Source organism: Ostrinia furnacalis, unplaced genomic scaffold (genome assembly GCF_004193835.3).
Source record: "Ostrinia furnacalis isolate ACB-3 unplaced genomic scaffold, ASM419383v2 OfSCF6001, whole genome shotgun sequence".
Lineage (NCBI taxonomy): Eukaryota > Metazoa > Arthropoda > Insecta > Lepidoptera > Crambidae > Ostrinia > Ostrinia furnacalis.
The window spans coordinates 126,652-151,936 of NW_021136240.1; the positions used below are offsets into that span (position 1 = coordinate 126,652).

The following is a 25,285-nucleotide window of genomic DNA, read 5'->3' on the forward strand; positions in this document are numbered from 1 at the left end:
TATCAGCGAAGCACATACATATAAGACGTGAGATAACTATTAAATCGCTATCAATTTGGTATGTATCCGAGTTTTCTCTGTTATTTCTTCTGGCATTCTAATTGACAAAGCCGAAATTTACTAAAGTGCACGTATGTAACGATGTATCTAAATGTTATTGCATAAAGCACCATTATATCTTAAAAATCATAGGTGTATTCCTAAATACATCATGTCGACTTTACCAAAAGAAAATCAAGACATGAATGAGCATGACAGATGCTGATGAGTTTCCAATGAAATAAAAATTAAGTACATAATGTGTTAATAGGCCGAAAAAAGCACGCTGAAAAACTGTAAAGTTCTGATTTATACTTTCACAATGCTGCATTTTGAAGCAGAATTGCTTACCTGCAATAGATTACAGCGGTTATCACCCATTTTACACAGTAAAGGATTCGCATTAGGGGTCTTAAACGGATCTAAACCAGTTATTGTGAAACAAAACACGAGTGGCAGGGAACACCCATGATTGCGTTATGGGTGCAGTGTGGAAGTTAGTGGGGTGTGGCGTCTGGGAAGCGCTAAGCAACGGGGAAACCGCGTCGATCGCAGCGCAGGGGTGCATACGACAGTGGTTTCGTCGAGTACACACCGCATTGATAAAGTTACACTTGATTGGGGTTCAAAAGGGGATAGTAGAGCTTTGTTGAACGACTGATATAAAAAGTAATGGGACTTTTTGATGTTTGTTGTCCATTATTTGCGTGATCCTGTTTAAACATTCCCTTGGGTCTATGGGAAACTTATTTGATATCGACGCTACATAGAGACGTCACATTAAACCAATAATATGCAATGTTTACTCCATAAATAATAAAATTCCAGCTAAGAAGTAATCGGCTCACACTACAATATGTTTGCTAACATATGTTTCGAATCCATTCATCCTTCTCATTCATCGCAAGGGTATGAAATGAGCGACAGCGGTAAATAGTCCCAAAACGTGAAGCGCCTACAGCATCGACCGCAATGTAGTCGCGTGGCTTCGCAGTCGCACCGCGAGGTGTCACAGTCCGGCGGCTTCCTGCCATACTTCCGGGCGTGCGCGGGCGCCGCTGACCATTGTGAGCGTGTGTGAATGAACGAGGATTAGTGGCGTAACATTTGGCATGCGAAACGTAAGTGTGCAGTTTCTGCCAAATATTGGACATTGGCTACATTGAAAGTGGGACGTACCCGTGTTGAATGTCTTCATAATTGCACGCTTGATAAAACACGAGACTAGCCAACTGCTAAGACATTTCGACTGTCTCGTCTCTACAAATTAGGCATGATTTTTACGAGTATTTTGTACTTATTAGTTTTCTAAGATTAATTGCCTTGTTTTGCATAAAAAAACATTCTTTACCAAACGCAAGAATAAAGTTACTTAGTTGTTTCGTAAAATAATTTTCTTAACAAGCAGGATAGAAGAGTGAGGGGAACCGAAAGATCCATTACAGAACCCCATAAAACAGCCCATCAGAGGGTTCCTCGTCTTGTGCCGTCATCGCCCGTCTTTAATCAGGAAAGGCACACATTTGTATAGGGGCGACGAATTTGGTTGGAGGTTTAATGAAGCTTAAAATGTATGAGGGTGAATCTTCAAAAGGTTCAGTTACGTACGATCCTTCCTGAAAAGGAAAAATGCGAGGACTACTTCAGGACATATAAAATGCTTTATTTTTAATGCTTTTTAAAGTGTTACAGCTCATGTAAACAGAGCAACATTACCTATATTCAAGTTAAATAAAATAAAACTTAATACCATCCATTGCAGAGAAGTAATTTGATAGCCTAATAAGAGTTCATCCTTTTAAGGGTTACAATGATAAGAGGTTACGTAAATCTCAAAACAGTTAACTCGTTCATAAGTAAATTGATCTGCAATCTTGACTAATCCAACGGTTAACAGCGGCTATCATACCGCTCTATATACGGAGTACTTCCTCCATACCAGCTAGTGTTGGCTATGATGTCTGGCAACATCGATAAAGGAATGGTGGTTACTTTTCATTACTACGAGTAGAATGAGATAATACTTGGGCTGGAATTAAATGGAAAGAAAGGCTGTGTTCTGCAACGAGGTCATCAACCAACATGATTCGGTTTCTCTTCCTCAGAAGAATATTAATGACGACTGTATTCAATGTTAATCGAGCCAATTCTATAGAATGTTTTATAAGGATAATCAGTTTTAGATGTAGTTTTTTACCAGTGATGTTATAGATTAAATGTACTGCTAGTTGAATTCATCGATAGTATGGAATTAACATCTCTACATTCCTTTAACGGCATGGCGCTAGTCAATTACTTACTGGTCATTCATTCCAGTGACTTCATTGACGCTTTAATGTGAGAACCATATAAATGTATTTAATACATAAATTATCATTTCGTCACTTGTATAAGTTTATATAGAAAGTTCTAGTAATAATTGAAGTTTATTAGGTCACCTGCATTTCAAATACATATTTGTAATACCTATTTTAGGAAGCACTTCGATCAATTCTGGTTAAGATAACCCGTTCGACAACTCACACGGCCATTATCGTATGACAAAATAATATGAATCAACCAATATCACGCCAATGGCATTCAATTTTATTGAGAAAAGGCATGTAATGATTTATTTGTAACGTTAGCACACCACATTCGGACCAAGATTTTTTCTTGATTTTGGTGACAGTATGACTCTGGCTGGCATTTCTTCTTATTTGTACAAACTTTTACTTCTTTTTGTACATTGCAGCCTGTATTAAACGAAAATGGCATTTAAAAACGTCCATCGCAGATAAGAGCCGGACAAAATGCGGCACAGTGAAACATGCAGGCAATTGCGATTGCGCAGGCACGCGCGTGAGTCAGCCGCGGATCCATTGAGATTCAGTGTATGTACCGGCTTGTAAAATACAATAGGTAAGCAGTGACGTTACGTGCAAACGAATACCACCTTTTTCCCTTTACTTTTCGTCATTGAAGAACTATTCTGTACAGAGAAAATGAGATAACGGCTTTGTCGAGTGCATAATAGAGTAGGTACTTAATTGACGCCAGCTTCGATGAATTGTCAAAAGGCAATTAAGTTCCCACAGAGCAAATAAATTACATTTTACATTGCTCTATTATTATGTTTCATACAACCTTTGGTTGTGATAGTTTCTACGCGAGTTCTCCCATCTCTTTTTACTGGCAACAGCTAAAATCAAACGGATAAAAAAGGTTTGTCGGTCAAAGTCTGTGACAAATAGCTGCTTATTTACCAAAATATGGGGCATAAACCCTTCACATTCGCCACTTGTGATCCGTGAAGGCTGATGTTATGGTCCCGGCATTGTCGTAAAAACTAACTCATGGGCGCAGGGGACCAAAGCTAAGCTCGTTTTCGCTGTGTCTAGCTCATTTTCGGGAAAACTTCCCCGTTTTTGGGGTTTTCTTTATAACATTGACGACATCGTTTTGTAGAGCAACAATATTGCAGAGTAGGATCTACATGTTACGCATAAAATCATGTATGCTTTAAGACTTCTTAGTACGAGTTGAATCCAAATTGTATCATACGATAAAATTTGCAAACGTTAACTTTTGATCCAGCCTTGGATATGTTAAAGAGTAAAAATAAAATTAGGAAATGAATGGTTTCGTAACGAACCGACTAAGTACGTTTTCTTAAGGGCCGTTGACACGACGCCAGCTGTTAGCACGCCATAATAGGTGACATGTGCCTTATAAGGCTGGAGCCACAATGCCTCCAAGAGCCGGGGTCTGCTGACTGACTGAATGACGAGAATGACCCGGTGCAGGCGCGTGGAACAGAGCACCGTTACACACCCACGTCCGATTCGCTAGTGACCTTATTCTGGAATTAATTTCTGCAGGAGTGTATTTATCAGCTTTTACATTTATCTACAAAGTTCAAGGTTAGGGGGCGTCCATAAATTACGTGAGACAATTTTGGCCATTTTTCAACCCCCCCGCCCCCCTTGGTGAGATTTGGTGAGATTTTGCCTAACCCCCTCCCCCACCCCCCTAATCTCACGTGATATTTAATAAAATGCCTATTTTGCAATGTCTATGCTTCGAGTCTATTAGATTTATATGAAAAAAATCAGTAACCCAGTGTCGTGCCACGCGCAGTGCAGGGTTCCGTAGCTTCCCGTCGTTTAGTAAGACAAGCAANTTAATAAAATGCCTATTTTGCAATGTCTATGCTTCGAGTCTATTAGATTTATATGAAAAAAATCAGTAACCCAGTGTCGTGCCACGCGCAGTGCAGGGTTCCGTAGCTTCCCGTCGTTTAGTAAGACAAGCAATTGCTTCAACCTAGGACCAGTTTTTTGATTCATAGTTAAAATAACTAATTGTTAAATTTTGCTACTAATGGTTAAATATTAATAAAATGTAAACTAATAGTTAAAAAATGTACTAAAAGTCAAGTTAAACATTGTTATAAAAACATTTTTTTCTGTTATTTAACCACTTGTCATATGACGTCTGTCAAATTTGACTATTGGTTACTTTAACTACGAATATGGTTCCAAAATACTGAACTGTCCTATGCATTACATTGACAGTGGGGCGCCACTGTCAATACCGGATCGCTGGTTCCGATTTTTGCCATGTTGGAAACCATATAGTTGAACGATGGTAGCGCCCCCCTGTCATTGAGTTTGGTGGGACAGTTGAGCGTGGGTCATCTATACATAATATTTTCATATGTATGTAATGTCATTTTTTAGGCTTCCGTAGTCCTGACAAGGAACCCTTATAGTTTTGATATGTCCGTCTGTCTGTCCACTGTGGAAACTATTGGCACTGGGGAGCTGTAATTTTGTGAAGGTATGTATATTAATCACGCCAACAAAACGGTAAAATAAAATTTTGAAAAAAAAAAATTTCTAGGGTAGCTCCCCTGCATGTAAAGTGGGGATGAATTTTTTCAAGGAAAACTATAACGGTTAAGATACATTACTTAGTTTAAGAGTAAAAGTCATTTGACTCATGTATTATACAATTTCTTAACCAGTAAAAAATCCTTAGAAGAAAATATGAAAAGTGACTTTAGATGAAGTAATTGCTTGCTTCTGAAATATATTGTGGTAACGACAGACAACTACGGAACCCTACACTGCGCGTGGCACGACACGCACTTGGCCAATTTTTTACGCAATAGCGATGCCGATGACGTTTTTTTTTAATTTCGAATTTTCTTAATTTCGTCATTTTTTCTGCATCTTTAGTGTTCACAAATGCAGATGGAAGCATTTTTAGTTTAATTTGATTAGACGGTTTAGAATAAATTGTCATTATCATCATAAAAAAAACATTTTTTTACTTCAATAACCCAGTTTTCTGGCAATTTTACTCTATTTCTTGCGGGAAAAATTACGTGATACTTTCCGAGACCCCCCCTCTCCCCCACGTGAGATTTAGTGAGGTTTTCGTTGACCCCCTCCCCCCCCTAAAAGTCTCACGTAATTTATGGACGCCCCCTTATAAAATGCACCAATCTATTTTTAACCAAAACAAGTTCGATCCCTTCATTCTAAGGTCTAGACTCTAGGCTAATTAACGGGACATAACGGCACGACATTGAGTTTAATTAAGATGACATCTGCCGGAGATCCACTTGCGATCGTTGAATGGAGTGACGTGACTCGCTTGAATGATCTGAGAAACCAAATAGACTAATTTATGGCCATTGCCAAATAAAGCTTTTAATGAACTGGTTGTGGCTTTAAATCTTTATAATGAACTAGTCGAGTCTGAAACGAGCTGATGCTTACTCGTAATACTCGTCCAATTCCATGCATAAAATATTTCACTAGATTCTTTCTAGTGACTATAATGTCCATGTGTGAAATCACGTCAAATATTTAGGAGTAGGACACATTTGCCCATGTGTGAATTAATTATCTAAAATCAGGGAACCTAATACGGGGTTAACAATCAAACTACGAGTATTATCGCGGACATTAATGAACACTTTATCGGGTCAGGGGGTCGATTGCCAATCGATATGATCTGTCAATAAATAAATAAGCGAGAACGTTTGTCCTAGAACCGATATTACAACTTTAAGATACATGCATTCCCTATAAACGTTCTAGCCTATTGTCAACAAAGATGTTAGAACTCTGAGATAGTTTTATTAGATAGATATTATAAGACTAGGTAGGTAGGTACTTGAATGTGAAAATATTCAATGTTTTAAATCTCAACCGTGACAATACCAGAACCAATCTATCATCGACAGCCGCTCAACTCAGGACATGAAGTTTGTTTATTGGCAAGATGCCAGTTCAATTTTGAATGCAATTTTTTGATTAAATTAATGAAATATCACATTTAGGATGATAGAGAAGATAAATATTGCATGAAGGTGCGGCGTCTAGAGTCTAGACTTCCCTTGTTAGTTATGTTCTGATGATGTAGGTCAGTGGGCCACTCGAATGCAAATCGATATTTTTCTGCAGCAACCGAGTGCGAAAGTGAGCATCGATTCTCTTATGCTTATGCACCGCGTTATGCAACGTAGGAAATGGAGCACGCAGTATGCCGGCCGGCGGAACGCGGGCGCGGTTCTGTACTCAACTGACCATGTTGTTTGTCTAGGTTTTTTACCTGCAATCTTGTAAACAATGGATATTTGAATTGTAAATGCTTAGAGTAATGTGAATGTCCGAGATTACTAGTAGATGCTTTAATAAAGGTTGTTTGACGGAAACATTAATTATTCAATGTTTTACTGGATGAAAATGCAACCACATCTTTAGCCATCACATAATGGTGCTATATAGATAACAATTCAGCATAGCACGTTCACAGAACGCATGTTGTACATAATTCAGATTTTACACAAAGGAAAATAAAGAAAACAGCATCAGCAATTCATAGCACTATTTATTCGTTTCGTGAAACACTCTTGGGAAGTTGAGCAGCGATGATACAATGATCAAATGAAAACCATTCTCACGGCGGAACGCTAGTTTCTAGAATGGCGAATGCTTGAAAGTGTTGCTTCTAAATTAATTTAACGACTAAGTATGAACCAATGTAGAGACTAGAGACAGAACAATAAGTGTCATTTCCAAATTGAGTTGATGATAATGATGATGATGATAAAATACAACTTGAAAGACTGAATTAGTGACAATGTGTTCTACCAAAAACTTGAAGTTAATGTCCTCTACAAAAGCAGACAGTGAAAGGCAAAAATAATGTGGCAGAATTCGCGATCATCCCAAATTTGGCAGCCAACCGCAATTATGAGATAGCGTACGATAAAGTTCCGAGTACGACGAGGCGGTCGATACCTGCGCGTCCGCATCGACCTTTAGCTAGGGATGCAATGCAATTTCATTTATATGCTAATTTTGGGCAAATTACTAACTTTGAAATCCATAAATTCTTCAGCAACTGCCACAGTAACATCTTGGCAGGAATGTTTTGGTCACTATCGTCATTACTCCCTTTGGACTTCAAGCTTATGTCAAATCCAGGGAGACCAGATAGCAGCCCTGCCTTTAGCAGGCAATAGGGTACACGGCACGCGAGTCTGCCAATGTAAATATGCTGAGAAATCAGATATGTTGCCAAGAACCATTGAAATACAGGAGTTTACTATGGAAGCTATTCCTAAAATAAAGTTACTCCAAAAGCTACATTATAGGGTTATTACATATTTTATGCACACAGGGAGTCTTTAGGGCGCTGGTCTTCCACGGGTAGTTGGTGATCTGGATAACGTATGGAGTGCTAATACCGCCCTACTGCAAGTAAGAGTGCATAGCAAACAATGCAAACATAAATGAAAGGTACCGGCGCTGTAAATGAATCATTAGTGCAATAAAACTGTCGTAGTTCCACGTAATCCTGTGTACTGTACTCACTCCTGATAGTGCTATCGCGATACAAAGTCAGTATCAACCACAGTATAAAGGCTTCAAGGAACAGCTATAAATGAAACTGAATTTATTTGGAGAAAGTTCAATAACATGTTGATGACAGTTGGCTGTCTCTGAAAGTTGCTTTGCACTTAAAACAATCACATTGGGAAATGCAATGTTGGCGCTTTGAATTTGCGGTATAAATGTATTTTTGGAAACATTAACCGTTTACAGCAGAGAAAGCAAACTGAAGCCCAAAGTATAGTGGAGCGAACAATACCCTTTAGCGTACTGCTGACTGAGTACCAATTTCGAATGGGGTCAATTTATAAAACGATCGTTTTTTGATTGGCGTCTGGGTGTGATGAGACGCCAGTGCATTGGAAAAAATCTGATTTTAAAACTTGAACATAAGAATGTTATAAGAACATATGAATGTACTAAGAACGGTTCCGTGATGAACTGATAGAGAGTGGTATTCCTCTGAAGTTATTGAGTTCGATTCCCAGGTGGATAGTTACAAAGTGAAACCTTAGGGTTATTATTGCCAATTTTATTCAGAAATTAATGATGTTTAATATGACATTGTTTATTATTTAAAAAATATGATTTCGTATAATATGCTTCGCTGAAAAAAATATACTTTTATGTCAGTAGTCATGCAAATACTTAGATCGTATTTGCATTTTACACATTATCTTTAGTATACCGGATTCGAGAAATCGTTGTAAACTCTATTTGTAACAACAAAACTGATAAAGACAGCATATTTATCTTCTCTAACATTTTTTATCCGTTAACTTTCCGTATCTTTTTCCGATAGTATGCTGATGGTGTTTGTAGACAGACAAATATTGATTATAAAGTGGGAAATATTATGTTATGTGGAAATTTTATTGGGGATTTTACACATAATTTATTTATTAGTACGATTGACGTTCTTAGCATAATATTGTTTCTTGACTCTACTTTGTGATGAACACTTAATCAGTCCGACATGCAATGCAGCACTTGATTTAATTGACTTGTTTTTGAAAAAAAAAAAACAGCAGAAGTATTATTAGACTCTAAGGGCTTTCAATCATGATGATAATAATATCTGATGAAACCACGTTCAAAGTACGTCTCATGACCAGTTTTAGAACCAGCTCTAGAATTGGTCAAAAATTGAAACTCAACCAAGTCTCAAGTCTATGCCTCAAAACGTTTGAGCGTTGATTCATGCCCGAAGAAATTGTATTTCCAAATAAACTTCAATAGACAATAGCACATTAGCGCTGTCCGGTAGACCGTCGTTCATTACCACGCATCGTTACGTCAGCAGTAAAACCGAAACGAGCGCACTACGTAGTATACGGTGTAGTAACCTATTAGCTAACGCCGTGGGAATCGTAAAACTATCGTAAAACGTACGAATTAATCCTTAGCTGAGAACTGCTGCAAATAATTCATGCTGGATGTATACGGGATCTGTAAAAGCTACACGGCATTTTAACTACGAAGATAAATCATAATTTAACAAGATTCATTTTATAAATTAAAAAAGAAACTGTACAATATTAAGGGTCTAAAAGGCAAATTAAAAGCCATCTCTCCCACAAATTTTTTGACCGAACAATTTTATAAACATGTAGGTACATTTATAAGGTAGAGGTTGTGTAGTAAGCAATCGTCTCTATTTATTACTTACTGAAATCGTAAAAACGCATCAACAAAATCCGAATCACGAGATAAATGATTAAACAAATATAGCAAGGAATCAGAGAGACTAGACAGAGACATTACAATAATGGTCATACTAGCACCAGAGTACTATTGTGGTACTAACCAGCCTCGCAGACGGACAAAAAAGACATTACTCAGCGACTCTGGACATGCTGCGCGTGACTCGTTACGGCTTGGATTCAGGGGTCTATTCTGCAAATGGTTGCAATTTATAGGTGTGCTACCTGTCTTTGTCATGCAAGCATTATTCTATAGTGGGATGAGAGAGAAGGATGACCAATTTGTTATCAAAATAGTTCTCCAGAGTAGGGCCTCAAAGGGATCTATTCTGCGAATGATTGCAATGAAGAGACGCTACCTGTCTTTGTCATGTAAGCATTACTCTAGAGGGGGTGAGAGAGACCTATGTTACTAATATGTTATTAAAATAGTATTCCAGAGTAGGACCTCAGTATGAGTCTCGATAGTACGCCTTTTATAGAAGTAAAACCACGTTTAATTATTATGGTGATAGGAACATTAATGTCTTAATTAATCAACCTACCTACTTGAGAATATTGACATAAGAGTAATTAGTTTAACATAAATAAAATGAAAAACAGTTGGATTCTGATGAATAGTAAACATTACTGATAGAGCAAGAGTTTCGTTTGTTGGTATTAAATTCCACGTAAAAGTAGCTACAATAACTACGGTGGTACGAGCTTAGAACTTACAAGGCAACACAATTCAAATGGAAAAGGAAAGCCCTAACAATGGTGGTTGGCGCCGCCGGTGCGTCGAACTAAGTGCGGGGCTTCTAATCCCTGAATGCGAGCGCAGGTGATTTCTGATATCCCACATACATTCGTACGACTTCGTGCAGTTGTGGCCATTATGCAATACGCTGCAGTTTTTATGAAACGTTTTCAATGACAAAGAGAATCGTGGAAATGGAAATCAGAATATTGTTAGAAAACTCAATCAAGTTGTGTATCTTGAAACTGACATCAAATAAACCATCAGATCACCGGCCTAATTTAAGCTATGCTCGACGTGATGGCTAAAGCTATAAAAATTATTTGGTCCTATTAAAGCTTGGTTGCCAGATTCTCGGCTGCAAGGTTAAAACAGTTTCTGTAGTCAGTTCATAATCTTTGATTTTCATTTTAGTAATCAATGATATTATGCTCTACATTAGAGATTACTTAATATAATCTATCTATTCTATTCGAAGTACATAACCGTAAGTAGAAAACGTTACTTGAAAACATGAAAGGAAAGGGCTGAACACTCAAAAGCATTGAAGTTTTCCGAGTTTGACCTTCAAGAGTTGATTGTCCGGCAACAAAGGTGCGAGCCTCTATGCATCTATTACGAGTACCTACATATCTATGCGTATCTAAGCAGACCATTAATCATACGCTCAACGGAGAACGGTAACAAGATAAATCGTTATTTTTGTTACTGAGCCATATCAATTCACGTAGCTGCCTAGTAAGTAGAAAGGAAGAAGGTAGTTTTCTATAAGATTCAATCGTAAAAAGAAAACCGCAAATAAATATAATAAAAAGAAACCCATTCATTACGTTTTCCAAATAAATATTATTTGATTGATTAGAGACTCAAAAGTCTTGCCATTAAACCAGGTTTTGTTGAATTAACAGCAATAAATGTTTCGTTAAAGAAATTCTAACGATCAAATTCATTCAAGAATGACGCTATAACGTGTTTACGCTGCGCGCTGTTATGAATAAATAAAAAGCATATCCCAAAAAGAAAACTTAGCCCAAACTAACCATAACCTACAAGGACCGGTTTAATGATCCAAACAATCTTTGGAATGCACCCGATAGTGCGGAATATGCAAATAATGATGAACGTGACTTCACAAAGCCGAAGAACATAATGGAAATTGCATCGGGTGTTCAAAAGATGTTACACAATAAACTACACAGTTAACCATGATAAACAGTTTTGTGCCTAGCCTTTTCAATGAACCAGTATAGGAACACAATATTGCTAGCACCAAACGTTTTAACATCACATCTTTGAATCTAGATTACAGAAGATATACGAGTCTTACCAGACCTTTAAGCTACTAGCAGCACGCGATAGGTCTAATACCAAAGGCCTGGAAAAAGGTGTACTTCGAAGAAGTTGCGTATCTTTGGACTTGTTTAACGAGAGTTAGTGACCTTAAATCAAGGCTTATCGTGCAGCGACACCGCCGTGCGCGGAAATGGTTCCAGTGCAAATACCTGTATCTTCGTACCCCGCTAGATCGGTAACTATTTACATTACCAGGCCTGACTCTTGCAGGAATGAAAATCTTTAAATAAATGTTTGGTGAGTAATAGTATCAACTTCTTGAATCCGTATCTGGAAATCATCTCGAGTATTTTCATGAGTCATGATGTACTTGAGTCTCTAATTCTCGTAGTCCAATCTTTGGCTCTTGACAATTAATAAGACGACACTTGTTTCGCGTGACAGAAAATGGCAATTGGAGACGATGAACCTAAATGCTAACTATCCCAATCAAGTCCATAACAATTCCGCGCCTCAACCGAGTCGACTTTGTCGGGACATAAATCATTCTACACGACAGTCCCAAAATAGGAAACACCCTCGAGAATTGGTCGAAATGTCTATCCAAACACGCGGTTAGCCTGAATTGGTGTCTGCAAGTAGGAAGCCGTGGGAAGGGTTCCATTCAGAGCAGAGCCTAATGGAGGTTAAGATGTATGCCCTCGGTAACGAGCCCGCGCCGCTCGACGCAAGTGTGTCATGAAGAACGGGATGACTTGTGAGATCGTGAATGATGAGCGGAATGTGTTTGGAGGTTTTGTTCCTTTATTTCTTTGTTGCTGTAGGAGCTTTTTAAGAAAGTAGAGTGACCGTGACTAGAAATTGATCAAACCTTGCCGAGTAGGAAGCGATCAGAAATACGTATCTGTGAAATAAACTTCCTTTAACTCTTGCTAGAATCAAATTTAAGCATTTTATATGCGCAATAATGAAAGAAAAATGCAATCTCATTTCAATTTACGACGTCCATAAAATCTCAGTATCTTTCTATTCCAACCAGCCCTACCACTCGAGCAGCTCAGAGTTTTTTGCAATATTACCTCATTGAGATCGAAATACATACGTAAGTAGTATTCCGGTAGTTCCTCCTATTGCGTAACCACACCTTCGATCTATTTTTTATACCATCGAATTAAAATTCCGTAAGCTATAATCAAACACACGTCGACGTCTGGTCAGTATCAGGGCCGTCTGCGGTGGCTATAAAATGCTGTGTACAATAGCAATCAAACAGCATTCTGTGTCTATTCCAACACAAACATTTCAGTTGCGTTGATCTTCGGTCAAATGACCGTTGAATTGTATTGACACTTTATTGTGACGATACTCCGACGAAGACGCCTGTCATCCCATATTTAAGGGCAATTGATTTACTAATGTTTATTTATCTGATCAATCGAAATGAGCGGGTGGGATTCATAACTTAGAAACTTCGCCGAGCGAAATACTTTAAATTAGTTATTCGGGGATTAAAAGTAAATTTTAATCTAAAGTTGCCATCGCAAGCCGGTTTCGAGTTTTTTTGCTTTTTTATTCAATTATGGGGGCGCATTTGACTTTGAAACTTGATACCATTTGAGGAACAAGACAGTGATGAAACCAATTGAGACACTTGTTTGCCGAGAAAAAAATAATAAATCCACTTCAATTTGTGGAAGCATTTTTACAGTGGTAAATCTAATGTGAATAACAGTCATATTTATTTATGGAATATCACCAACAAATTTCTTCCAGCTATAATATGAAGGTTCCAAACAATGAAAGCATGTCTGAGGTACAAAATATTTCGTCAGCGAAGGCCGCCACAAAAAGAGCAAGACGATCATTTTAACAACGGTGCAGGAATGCGGTCTCGTCGGTCCACTCAATGGGTACTAGACCAGATTATTAGAATACCTCGTTGTTTATACAATCAGTGCAAGCGCTGATACAATCGTTTAATTACAGTTTGACAGGACGTGAGTGACATGGATGGTGCACACGCTACTAAGCGTGGCTTCGGTTGTTTATCTCACAAATCGATTTGTCGGGATTCTGTGGACGGTTAACAGAAAGTTTAATTTTTATAACAGTAGTAGGTTGGCCTTGCGTTACTACAGGCTAATCAATTTGTACAACAAACAAACTATTAAGTCGTCAATTTAAGGAGTGGCAAATAGATTATGTCATGCATGATTAATCTAATCATATGTATTTCAGCACGAAATAACAAAGCAAAATGTTGGGAATAATGTATATTTTAAAGGTCATTCAATACATTTATTAAGCTGAAAATACATTCATGTTTTGTTTTAATTGCTTATGTTTTTGGTCAGACAAATAACCGCAGTGTAAAACACTTTGGACACAATAACATTTCAGCCCCTAATTAAAAAATAAGAGGTCACTCCAAACTCGCCTTAAGTTTATTATTGGTCCGTTGAGCTTTCGACTATCTTGGGCTTTACGAATTAAACCTTTGGCACAAACAATAAATGATTTGATTTGAAAAAAAAAAAAACAGAAGCTGAAATCTGTTGTTCCACATTTCGTAAATAAATGGAACCAGAAGGAAGGCCACTAGGTGTGAATTAAGAATAAACATGAACAAACAATGACAAAAGAACAGTTGTTTAACATCTTTAGTTAGCGACAAAGGGAGTATTTAACTACAGTAAAAGCGAATGCCATAACTGAATTAGCATCTAGTTAGCCCCCGCCCGTTTCCCAGGCCCGCGGGGTGTGGCTGCGAATGGAAAGGAGTGTCCGTTGCTAGGCTGGCTCCAGGTTCATGATGGACTGGACTAGACATGCCAAGCAATTTTCAGCTTTATTTTATAGAGCGGATAGAGTTACGAAAATGCTGATATGACACCAAGGTACGTGAAATTCATTGACACCTCTGAATATTACTACTGCAACTCGTGTGAGGTCGAGATCTTCCTTGCTCAAGTTCCAGTAAAACTGTCAGGGAGGTTGCGGTGGTGGGACTTGGGACCATAATCGAGTTTGAAGATTACAATCTCGATAAGAGGGTAGGATTTTGTTGTTAGACTAAAACCCCAGATCCAGAAAATTTTTCGGCGCGAACTGATTTTGGTTGCTCGTTATTTGAGCCCAATTGTTTTTTTTTACAAGCCTATCAGCCATACAGCGAAAAAATGATTGTTACTCTATCATTGAACTCCCTGCGGCAATAAATACATACAACAACCTATGTATGACAGTTGGTTAGCGATCTACATAACACAACCTGTCAATCCTGTTGTTACATAAAGCTTTTTGCTGTGAACTAGGCGGTGTGAGAAACGAGGTAATTGCCTCGCCGGCTATAAAAGATTTTTGCATGTCAATTACGCCGATATATTTTTATATGAAAAAGCAATTTTAATATTTGAAAGCAAATTAAGCTTCCGAGTTCAGTTTACTAAAAATATATCTTTCGAACTTTTAAAAGCTTTTGAAACTTATTTTTGTCAGGTCATGTGTAAGAACCGGTGGTTAATAAAATATGCAGGGAAGCTGTATTATGACGAAAGAATAAAGAATTTGTGTTTTATTAAAGGCCAAGCCATTGATTTAGCTTCATAGAGAATCTTTTGTAACATGAGTCATGCCAGTCACGCGAAGGACTAGGGCAGTTATCCTCGTGTCAAATAGGCAGCTAGTAACGCTTAAGTCATCAGGAAATCCACTCATACATAACTCGAAATAACACAGAATAATGAAAATGTATGTAGGAAAGTACAAGTTAAAGTCAAATGTTTTATATCGTAGAGTGCAATGCGACATATTGATTAACTTTCGTCGGCATGGAGTTTGTTCACGGTAAATATGCCAAGACTAATTTCAGGCTCCATCATCATTAGCTCCACTGAGGTCTAGCTAAGATAGAACAGTCATTACACTCTACTATGTAGTAACAAAGAGTATAGAGCATATTTGGACTGGTGCAAGCTGCTCCTATGCGCAATTTCATACATATCTCGCACGCTACCTAATAATTCGAAAGCTGCACTAACTAATAAGAATTTATTAATAAGCGCCAAAAAAAGTTTAAGGGTCTAATCACTAATGGTTGAAGGTATTTCAATGGGATTGATCTGTCTGTTCTATTTGAACTGAAGATAGAGTCGACGAGCAAGGATTACAGCCGTAATCCGAGTATACATAACGGGATTATTTTTTAATCTCTAAGTATATTGTAGCATCAGCCGCGAATATCCTACCATAAGGATCTACTATGATTAATGTTGTATGAAACTATTACGATTCAAAGAGCAAACAAGCTTTCAAACAGTTACTTTCTGGGTTGCCTACCAATATTTCATAGCCAACAGTTAGAAAAAAAGAAGGTGCCAATTACAAGCAAGGTAGTTAAAGATAAATAGCAGTTATGAATAAAAAATGGTATTTTGAAACTGCACAAGTCGACGATTTATGTTTCAACAGCACATCAGACTATACTTTTTTTGTTGAAAAATAGCACGTATTACAGCTACATAAGATGCCACAATGTTAAGCTTAAAGTGACATAGTCTGTACTAAGGCCACGGCTAATTCTGGACTAGGCGGTCAGGTCATATCGTGACTGCATTATGAGCAACGGTACCTGCGATGTGCTCCTAAGATTTGAGGATTCTTGTTATAACAACCAATTACTGCTGAATAAAGAAGAATGTTTGTTAAACGCCGCAGAAGTTACAACAGGTAGGTATATGATAAAGTTTTATAGTGTTTTAGTTAGCCGCATTACATTGTCTAACATCGTAAATCATCTGAATCAACTATATAAGTCTTCGCTGAAAATTGTAGGAAGAATGACTAACCACTTTCCAACTGAGTTTGATTGAACATCAAAACACCATCACGTGCTGATCAAATTGTGAATTTATATCTGAAGACAACAAAACAATTTAACCGTACGAAATACAAGCATTGAAATTGCTTATTATGTAACTTCTTCACAGAACAAAGCTGTAAACGAGCTCTCAAGAAGTTAGGTCCAAGTTTCCGCGTGTCAGCTCTAAAGTTACGTCTCTTCAACTATTTTGCACTGAAATAGGTTACACCTGACTACTTGGAGCCACGGTAGATAAGTTTACTGCTACTTGTTGTGGGGAACAAGTTCTTTGATAACATTCAGAGCCAAGGAAAGTTTCGCAGTGGAAAATGGAGTTGTCTGAAACGGTAAGATCTATTCAAGCTAGGTGTAACTTAAATATTGCTCATCCGATGGTAGTTTTGTTCACAATACCTATGAACGACTCTATTTGTAGACCAAATAGTGTCCTCAGTCAGTAATGGTCTCATTGGTGTCTTTTTCAAGGCGTTTGAATGATAAAATGACGCGAAGGAACCTTCAAATCAACAATTAGGTAATTCCACTTTCAGATTCAGCTTGAGAGGTACAGAAAAATCGAGAAAACTTCTAGGGCAAACGGATACTTTTGTATAAGGCTTTTTGTTAGATAACTTCGTTTGTCACTTCAACAAAACAACTTTGTTGGGTATAGGCTGCCTGACAACTTAGCGCGGTAGAAGGAGATAGTTTGTTGCAACTTCGTTAGCGGAACAATTTCCCAGATAAGATTCAGTGGCAGTAGAAAGTTTTGCGGTTCCGAATGCCATCGGGCAAACGTTATATTTACTACACAAACAAACAATTATAAAGCGATATGGTGAGAAAGAATTTATGTAATCAATATTTTCTAACAATTCACATAGAGCTAAAACTGGATCTATTTCTCAGCTGAACACCATTTTAAGCTTTAATAAATCTAAGTTATCTAATTAAAATCCAGGATGATCGTCAGCTGACTGAAACTTACTGAATGTTATTGTCGAAGTTTTCACCTTTACATAACCGAAGGGCATCATAAAAACATGATTGGAAATGTTTTAGATTAAGGCATTTTTCTTCAATGACCGAAATCCAAGGCAACGTATGGCTATCGCCTTTGTTATAGTATCAGTAGGATGTGATAACGAGTTAGGCGAGGCCGGGCGTGGTCTTTATTGCTTTTGCTGTTATATCTTGGAGTGTATTCATTATTATATCCAATGCTTTTACTGGGATATGTTATAATCAATTTGAATTAGTCATAATAAGTTCTGATGCTAGAATTGTACAAGACATTAAGATTTGGATTTTAAAAGACATGTGGTATCGTGGTTGCTCCAGTTGACAGCTAGGTTATGCAGAAGCGTGCGGTTTTTGCAGAAACAAACAGATAGCGGGGTTTTCCTACTTGACACATGGGAGAGATACAAAGTACAGATCATGCTTGATTGTAAACTTTTAGCCATCACTTTAATTAAGAAATGTTATATTTTATATTTTTTATAAAGAAATATTTTTAACCTGTTTTACTTCGATACATATTGGTACGAAACCTGTTTTGAATTGAAGGTCGTAGAATTTTAATGTATATGTACGTACGTACTTTGAGGATATAGTGTCGCATTATGACTATGTCTGGGCAATCTCATTAAAAAGCAGTTTGATGAATCATTTTTATGTTATTCATAATATTTATTTCATAACTCGTTACTCAATGCTCAGAAAAGACACGAAGAGCGTGTCTGGGTTTTGAAAGAGGCAGGAACAGCATCGAAATGTCATTTTCTATCACATTGCTTTTCAATTCATGATAGAAATTGGCATATTGACTCTTGAAGTAGAGTTGCCAATAATGTAAAAAAGAATAGAGGTTGGAATGAACTTCAATTGTTTTATTATAAACAGAGTATGCGACTGGGACAGAGAATGGGTCGGTAACTAGTACATAAGATACGGAGGGCATGACCGCGTTAGGGACAATCCCTAGTACCAATTCAAGATTATTGGAGGAATTATTTTAATCTACAACAAGCATGTTGTTTTAGCACTAGCTATTCTATATTGGCCACAAAGAACAAGTAAGGGCAAACGTTACAGAGTTTAGAATATTTACAAAGAGATATTGATTGAATGCTATCGCTATCGTCCACTTATCTGACTGATAACGCAGGCGATACCAATACTGTTTGTACATATAGTGACTCCATGTATCGTGTAAATAATAAAGTAATGTTTTACAAAATTTCGGAACCCAACCTTAAAATGTTTGGTAAACTTGAATTTTATAACAGTAAGTTGAACAAACCAATTAAGAAGCTGGTTCTAATTAAGTTAGAATCAATTATCAGGTATAGCACAGAACAATGCGGTTCTGATTTTATTGCTTTTTTAGTAATTTTAACGCCACCAATGATTGTGATGCCCCATGAAAGTGGCGGGTGGAAACATTTTACGAGAAGTTAGTCACTTTCGTGCTACGTACTTATTTTGTTTTGAGTTGGACTTACGACACATTTGTGCTGCTGCTCTTAATTTTTTGTTTCGTGTGTTGTTTTCGTTTGTTGCATCTACTTCCTGTAATTATAAATTATTTATTTTTCTGCCAATTTCCTTGTCCTGATGTTTAGTACGATTATTAAATTATTCTTTTTCTCTTTTTATTAATATGTAAAGAAGTAAACAGTGCCTAATAACATAACTACGTTACCGTAAATGTTTAATTAAAAGATCAACACCTCCGTCCAGGGCACAAGACACATGTGGGATGTATAAATAGCCAGATTGTTTACCATCAGCACTCAGGAATAGCATGTCCCGAAATAGTTGTCAACTAATTTTAGAGTGTTCCTTTACGTTCCCTCTAGGTGGCCGTCAATGGTCGTGTAAATAAAAAGTTAAAATTAGCAAAGTAAAACAGAGGTTTTATGACCCACTTTTGTCTGGCTGTCGTTGTTATTGTACTAGCACAAACAATGTAACATCATTTTGGTTTTCTCATGAAGCACTAGGTACTTTTGTCCTGGACAAAACTGGTATTATAATTATAGTACATTCATGATTCATTACACCTTGAAGGTTACACAATAGAAGTGAAGGATATACAACATTTGTTCTTTTTGCAATCTTAATATTATAGAGGTAAAGTTTGCAAGTTTGTTTGTGGGCGGGTCTCTAGACAGTAGTTCCAGATATTCCTGAGGTCCTGACCGATTTCTCACCAGAAAATGTTATATTCTTCTTGACTTACAAAGGCTGAAAAAATGTATACAGGTAAAGCCGCAGGGAAAGCTACTACTGATAAAGTGTAAAACACTTCCATTCATATCAATGACTCAGTGTAAGTTACTTGGATAGCAATCTAATAGGTAGATTCTGTCACCAGGAAATCACTTCAAGTGCAATACCAATAATTGAGGAATTCCTAGAAAATTATTGTTGCATTTAAGTATGAAGCAAATGATCTCAATAGCCACTCAAGTAATCTGGTCTAACAGGCTGACTGATGGCTTAGTGCATTAACATGCCCATTCGAGGGTCATTAACCCTAATGTAGAACCTGTTACAAACACAACTTGTAATCAACGATAACTATTAATAAGTAGGCACGCTACTTTGAACAGTTTGCCCTTGAGCCAATGTATTCTGTGCGATGGCATCATGGAACGTTCTTACAATTGGCAGCAACAATTGGCATTAATAAAAATTTGATAACATTTTTATGAGCCAGATGATTAGTCGACAAATGATTTAAAATCTTCAGACTAAGAAGTCTGAGCCTATTAAAAGTAATTGACATGGGATGATCAATTTAAAGCAAATAAAGTCATTGTTAAAATATATTCAAATTATAATATTTTTGTTTTGAAGTATGAATAATAATTTTTATAAACGACACTTTTTACTATTTAATGGAATTATTTGTTAAGATCATAAACGTACATAATGAAATAAATCGTTGCAAATTATTAAAGACCGAAGAAGAAGAAGATTATTAATATTATATTATATTAATAGTAAAAATACTAAAACGTAACAGTCATGTGAGTAATTTGTATTGATAGTAAAGTACATAAACAACTATGAAGTCGATCATTCAGTACATTATGTGAATTACTAAAACATGAATGTTGTTCTAATTATAAACATAATGAATCAAGATAGTGCAAGTACTTGTAAGTTTAAAGTCATGCGACCCTGGCCTGTTTAGGCTCCGAATTTATGGTAGATATGGTAAAAATTAACTACACCACAATCAGAAAGTAAATACTGTAGGGCTAGGAGATAAGATTGTGAAAAACAACATTTTGAAATTGAGGTTAACAGCTTGAATAAGGATTATACCTGTGCCAATGTTATCAGAATGAGTAACCTTCCCAACTTTATTTCAATTCAAAAATATTGAAAGGGATTCCATAAGTTAAGGCGAAAAATAAACCCTAAGAAATATTTACATTTAAATAACACTTTTTAAAAACTACATAACACGTAAAAAGTTATTATTTAGTTCAAGAATAACTTTATGGGATTTGAATTGATTGATTCTCAGCGGAAACTATTGCAAACTTATAACTAAACTTACCTTGCGAAATGCAAACAGTTCGTTTTGAAGTTTTTGTCTTTCAGCTGAGGGCTGCTGGCCCTTGCCTCGTATGAACTTTAGCATTCTGCCGGCCTGAAAGCATAACAACCACTTAGCACTCTGCACCACACTTTAATTTTAAAAATGCATACAGCACAACCCTACCATTATCTCATGCTTGGACTACGCGCGAACACTAGCAAACCGACCGGCACTGAAAAGCCGACTGACTTTTGGTTGCCTCGAGGCACCGACACCACAGCGTTACCGTCAATCCCACGCACAGATAAAACACCGCTTTTCTACCAAATTGCAAGATAACCGGCATGTAGATAACATTACAGATACCCAAGAATCCAAATTTAGCATTTACGAAATTCATATTTCTTTCAATATAAACTTTATCCCTTTCTAAACCCAGAGACAACGCCTGTCTGACACGGCAGAATAGCAAACATTACTCCGTGACCGACCAAACCTGGCTACAAATGAAAGGGTTCAACCATAGAAATATACTTTACAAACCTTTGAACGACAGTTTGAGGAGTTTTAGTGATGAAATCCAAAATTAGAGAGATAATCAGATAGCAGACAGCTCACAAAAACGGCGTCAGAAATACACACAAACATGAAAAAGCACTCACAAATCCGAACGCACGAAAACCCACACTAGCGTCGAGAAATGACGTGACTAACTGCCGGTGCTGCCAGCATCTTATGAAAATTTCCCTATTTCCCAAAAAAAGTTTCTTTGAAAAGTGTCTTTGAAGATAAAAATTACTTTTGATGAAAAGATATTTTTTTCGAATAAGGATAATCTACCATATTTATGTTAGATTTTTATTTATTAACAAACTAATAGTCACATCCTTTTTAAGATGCACGTCGTGCATTTTTAAAAAGTTGTGACAAATTAGTACACATGAACGACAGCACGACAAAGAGTTTTCAGATGCTAAACAAAGATTTTATGGATTTAGAATTTCTAATTATTAAGTAGAAGGGTTAATATTAAATATACCATATTGAAGCTTATCCAGACTCCAGTATTTCATTAATAATTGTGGTTATACAGACAGGGTAGCCAGGGAGTTGGTTGACGTTCAACAAAGCTAAAGTTTACATTCCTTTCAAGGTGTATCTGTCAACGTGAAATTGTAAACTCTGTCAGTTTATAATATAACGCGTTAGATTGTAAACTAACAGTGGGTTAGGTTAGGTTAGATTGTAATTTCACTACGTCAGATTATAATCTGACAGAATTCACAATTTTACGGTGACATATCCAAATCATCTATAATAATGTTTTACGTTTTTGCTTATGGAGATTGGAGATCGACTTAATTTTGTGATCTTTTACTCATTGTTGATTTTTAATTTTTTTTCTTATTCTAAGTGAAAAAAAAAGCATCATTAAATCTAAAAAAATACTCGATCACCGATAATTAATTTAAATTGTAATAATTTAATTTTTCCAATTTATTAAACGACTAGCGGCCGCCCGCGACTTCGTGCGCGTGGATCTCGTTTTACCCCCCCTTCATCTATCTTACGCGGTTCAGATTTTTTCATACAAATGTTTTTTCCCGCTAACTCCCGTTCCCGTGAGATTTTTGCAATATCCTGTTATAACTAAGCTTTTAGTATACTAAGGTACCTGCATGCCAAATTTCAAGAGTCTATCTTACGCGGTTTAGATTTTTTCATACAAATGTTTTTTCCCGCTAACTCCCGTTCCCGTGGGAATTTTGCAATATCCTGTTGCAACTAAGCTTTAAGTTTACTAAGGTACCTGCATGCCAAATTTCAAGAGTATATCTTACGCGGTTTAGATTTTTTCATACAAAAGGATTTTCCTGCTAATTCCCGTTCCCGTGGGAATTCCTAAGTATCCTATAACCTGCCCAGGAGTATGAAGAATAATTGTACCAAGTTTCGTTAAAATCCGTCAAGTGGTTTTTGTTTCTATAAGGAACATACAGACAGACAGACAGACAGACAAAAATTTTACTGATTGCATTTTTGGCATCAGTATCGATCACTAATCACCCCCTGATAGTTATTTTGAAAATATATTTCATGTACAGAATTGACCTCTCTACAGATTTATTATAAGTATAGATAGTGTATTTATTACTTTACTATGTTACTTTGAACTACCCTACTGATAAGGATTTTTTTTACTCTGGCAACAAAAGTTAAAGATACGTTCAAAAACTAAATAACAGAATGACGTTTTGTAAAACCAAAAATTTTAATATGAGTTTATTTTAATTTGAATACAATAAATTATGCATGTATTATACGCATTGTTTGATTAACCCAATATTTTTCCTTTGAATAAAATATTTTTTTCACATAAATATTATTGTATGTTTTTTATAGTAGGTATTCAAACGTTCAAATATCATAACTCATTCCAGAGCCCCGATTACGGTAACTTTTAACGTCAACAATCCAGACGCGTTTCTGATTCTGCAATACGATTGGTCAAAACAGCTGACGTACGCCTGAGTGACTTCAAATCAAAAGGCGGGAATTCAAATCAATTACCAAGGCCAAAGGACCCTTGGCCTTGGTAATTGATTTGAATTGATTGGACCCCAGAAATAATAATTTTGAAAAAGCATTAGGTACCTAAGTAGGTAGTACAAGTAATTATTTCACTTAAAACTCTTAAAATTCTTTTAATTGAAAGCAATGTCAATCGGCACAATGCGAGTAGTGAGGCTTTAAACGCTTAATGATAAGAAAACACTAATAAGTAAATGATACCTACCTTATTCGTAGCAATTTTTTACAATTATGATAAAAAATACGTTTTATTCTCGACTATTGAAGGCCAGCTGAAAAATTAGGTGTTCCGTCCGAGGCTGCGCTGGGTAGGACTTAGCGAACGAGGGCGAGAAGTTTTCATGGACACTCGACTCGTGCCATTGAAATTTATGTAAATGGCTTCGCTGATCCACAGGGATTTAACGAAAATGTAGTCGTCTTAGTTGGATGATATCGCCAACTCATCATATTTTCTCATAGTGTTAGTAAATAGTTTATGACAGACATTTTATTACCTAATAGAATCCTGTGTAAGTATTTTGTAGAATCCTAGATGTGGTTTGTAATACTGAACGTCTATAATTAACTTATAAATAAGAATGTCGGTATCTATTTGCCTTGATATTATGCCAATGGGGTAGGTATTACCGTATTAAAACAAAATTGCCAAGCTAATTCGCGACAAAGGTTTCCTTCCAGCTTTACCTTTAAAGATTGTTTTCATGAATATGTAAAAGGAAGGGCTGGCCTTAACACCGTTTGCCAGGATTTGGGCGACGTTATAGCTTTGTGAAGTGGCTTTGAATATTTATAAACAGATTAGTTTTTTTTACTTATTATCCTGCTTTCGCCTCCGAGATTTATTTTACCATGTAGTACCCCTGTACGACAACCCAATCCGCACACAATNTAAGTTCGTTTGATCATTCAAAAATAGGTTACTTACATTTTGAAAATGTAAATCTAGGTCGGTAACACCGATTTATTTTTAGAGCTTCGTTTCTTAAAACGGATGTGAAACATAAAAAATGTTTTGAATTGGTCTGTACCAAAGTCATAGTTTCATACACAAATGAAACCGTGGACAAAAGCTAGTAGGTAAATCATAATACTGCTGGAATGGTTAGCAAAAGAGTGAGCCCATTCATGTATGTCGAGTGGTGCCAATTTTGCGTGTACATACAAACGGTAGCATTTACATTATACGATGTTTTTTACATAAGTAGAGTTTCATACAATATTAAGCTTATGGAGGCAATTTCCTGTATAGTTTAATTCTAATAGTAAATTATATTCTAATAGTAAATTATATAGTAATGGGAAGAAAAAGTTTGTAGTAGTCATATTGTTGAACGCATAGTTTTTGAGACTGTTGCGAAAAAATTAAAAAAGTGAGACCTTCAAAAACTGAACTAATTGCCAACGCCATCTGTAAATAAAAATTAAAACAAAAATACATACAGCGCCATCTATAAGCGAGGTATTAAACTAATATTGCCAACGCCATCTATGTCAGAGTAACAGAACTAATATGGTCAACGCCATCTATTACTGAGTAATTGAACTAAAATTGTCAACGCCATCTGTTAGTGATGAACTGAACTAATTGAGAGCGCCATCTGC

The 25,285-nt window shown here is 36.6% G+C and overlaps 1 protein-coding gene across 9 annotated transcripts in view; it reads right to left on the minus strand.

Moving 5' to 3' along the window:
• Positions 1-21,803, minus strand: part of l(2)gl (LLGL domain-containing protein l(2)gl) — a 60,567-nt gene extending 38,764 nt beyond the window's left edge. For 7 of the 9 annotated variants that reach the window (XM_028316970.1, XM_028316973.1, XM_028316969.1 and 4 more), the window contains exons 1-2: positions 21,272-21,383; positions 21,107-21,199 (exon numbers count right to left, since the gene is read on the minus strand). In XM_028316970.1, the coding sequence (XP_028172771.1) occupies positions 21,107-21,199; positions 21,272-21,274 (96 nt within the window). In that variant the 5' untranslated portion in view covers positions 21,275-21,383. Of the gene's footprint in view, positions 1-21,106; positions 21,200-21,271; positions 21,384-21,631 lie in introns of those variants that run through there. The other 2 variants (XM_028316972.1, XM_028316971.1) reach the window with 2 other exon arrangements.
• Positions 21,804-25,285: the final 3,482 nt, after the last annotated feature.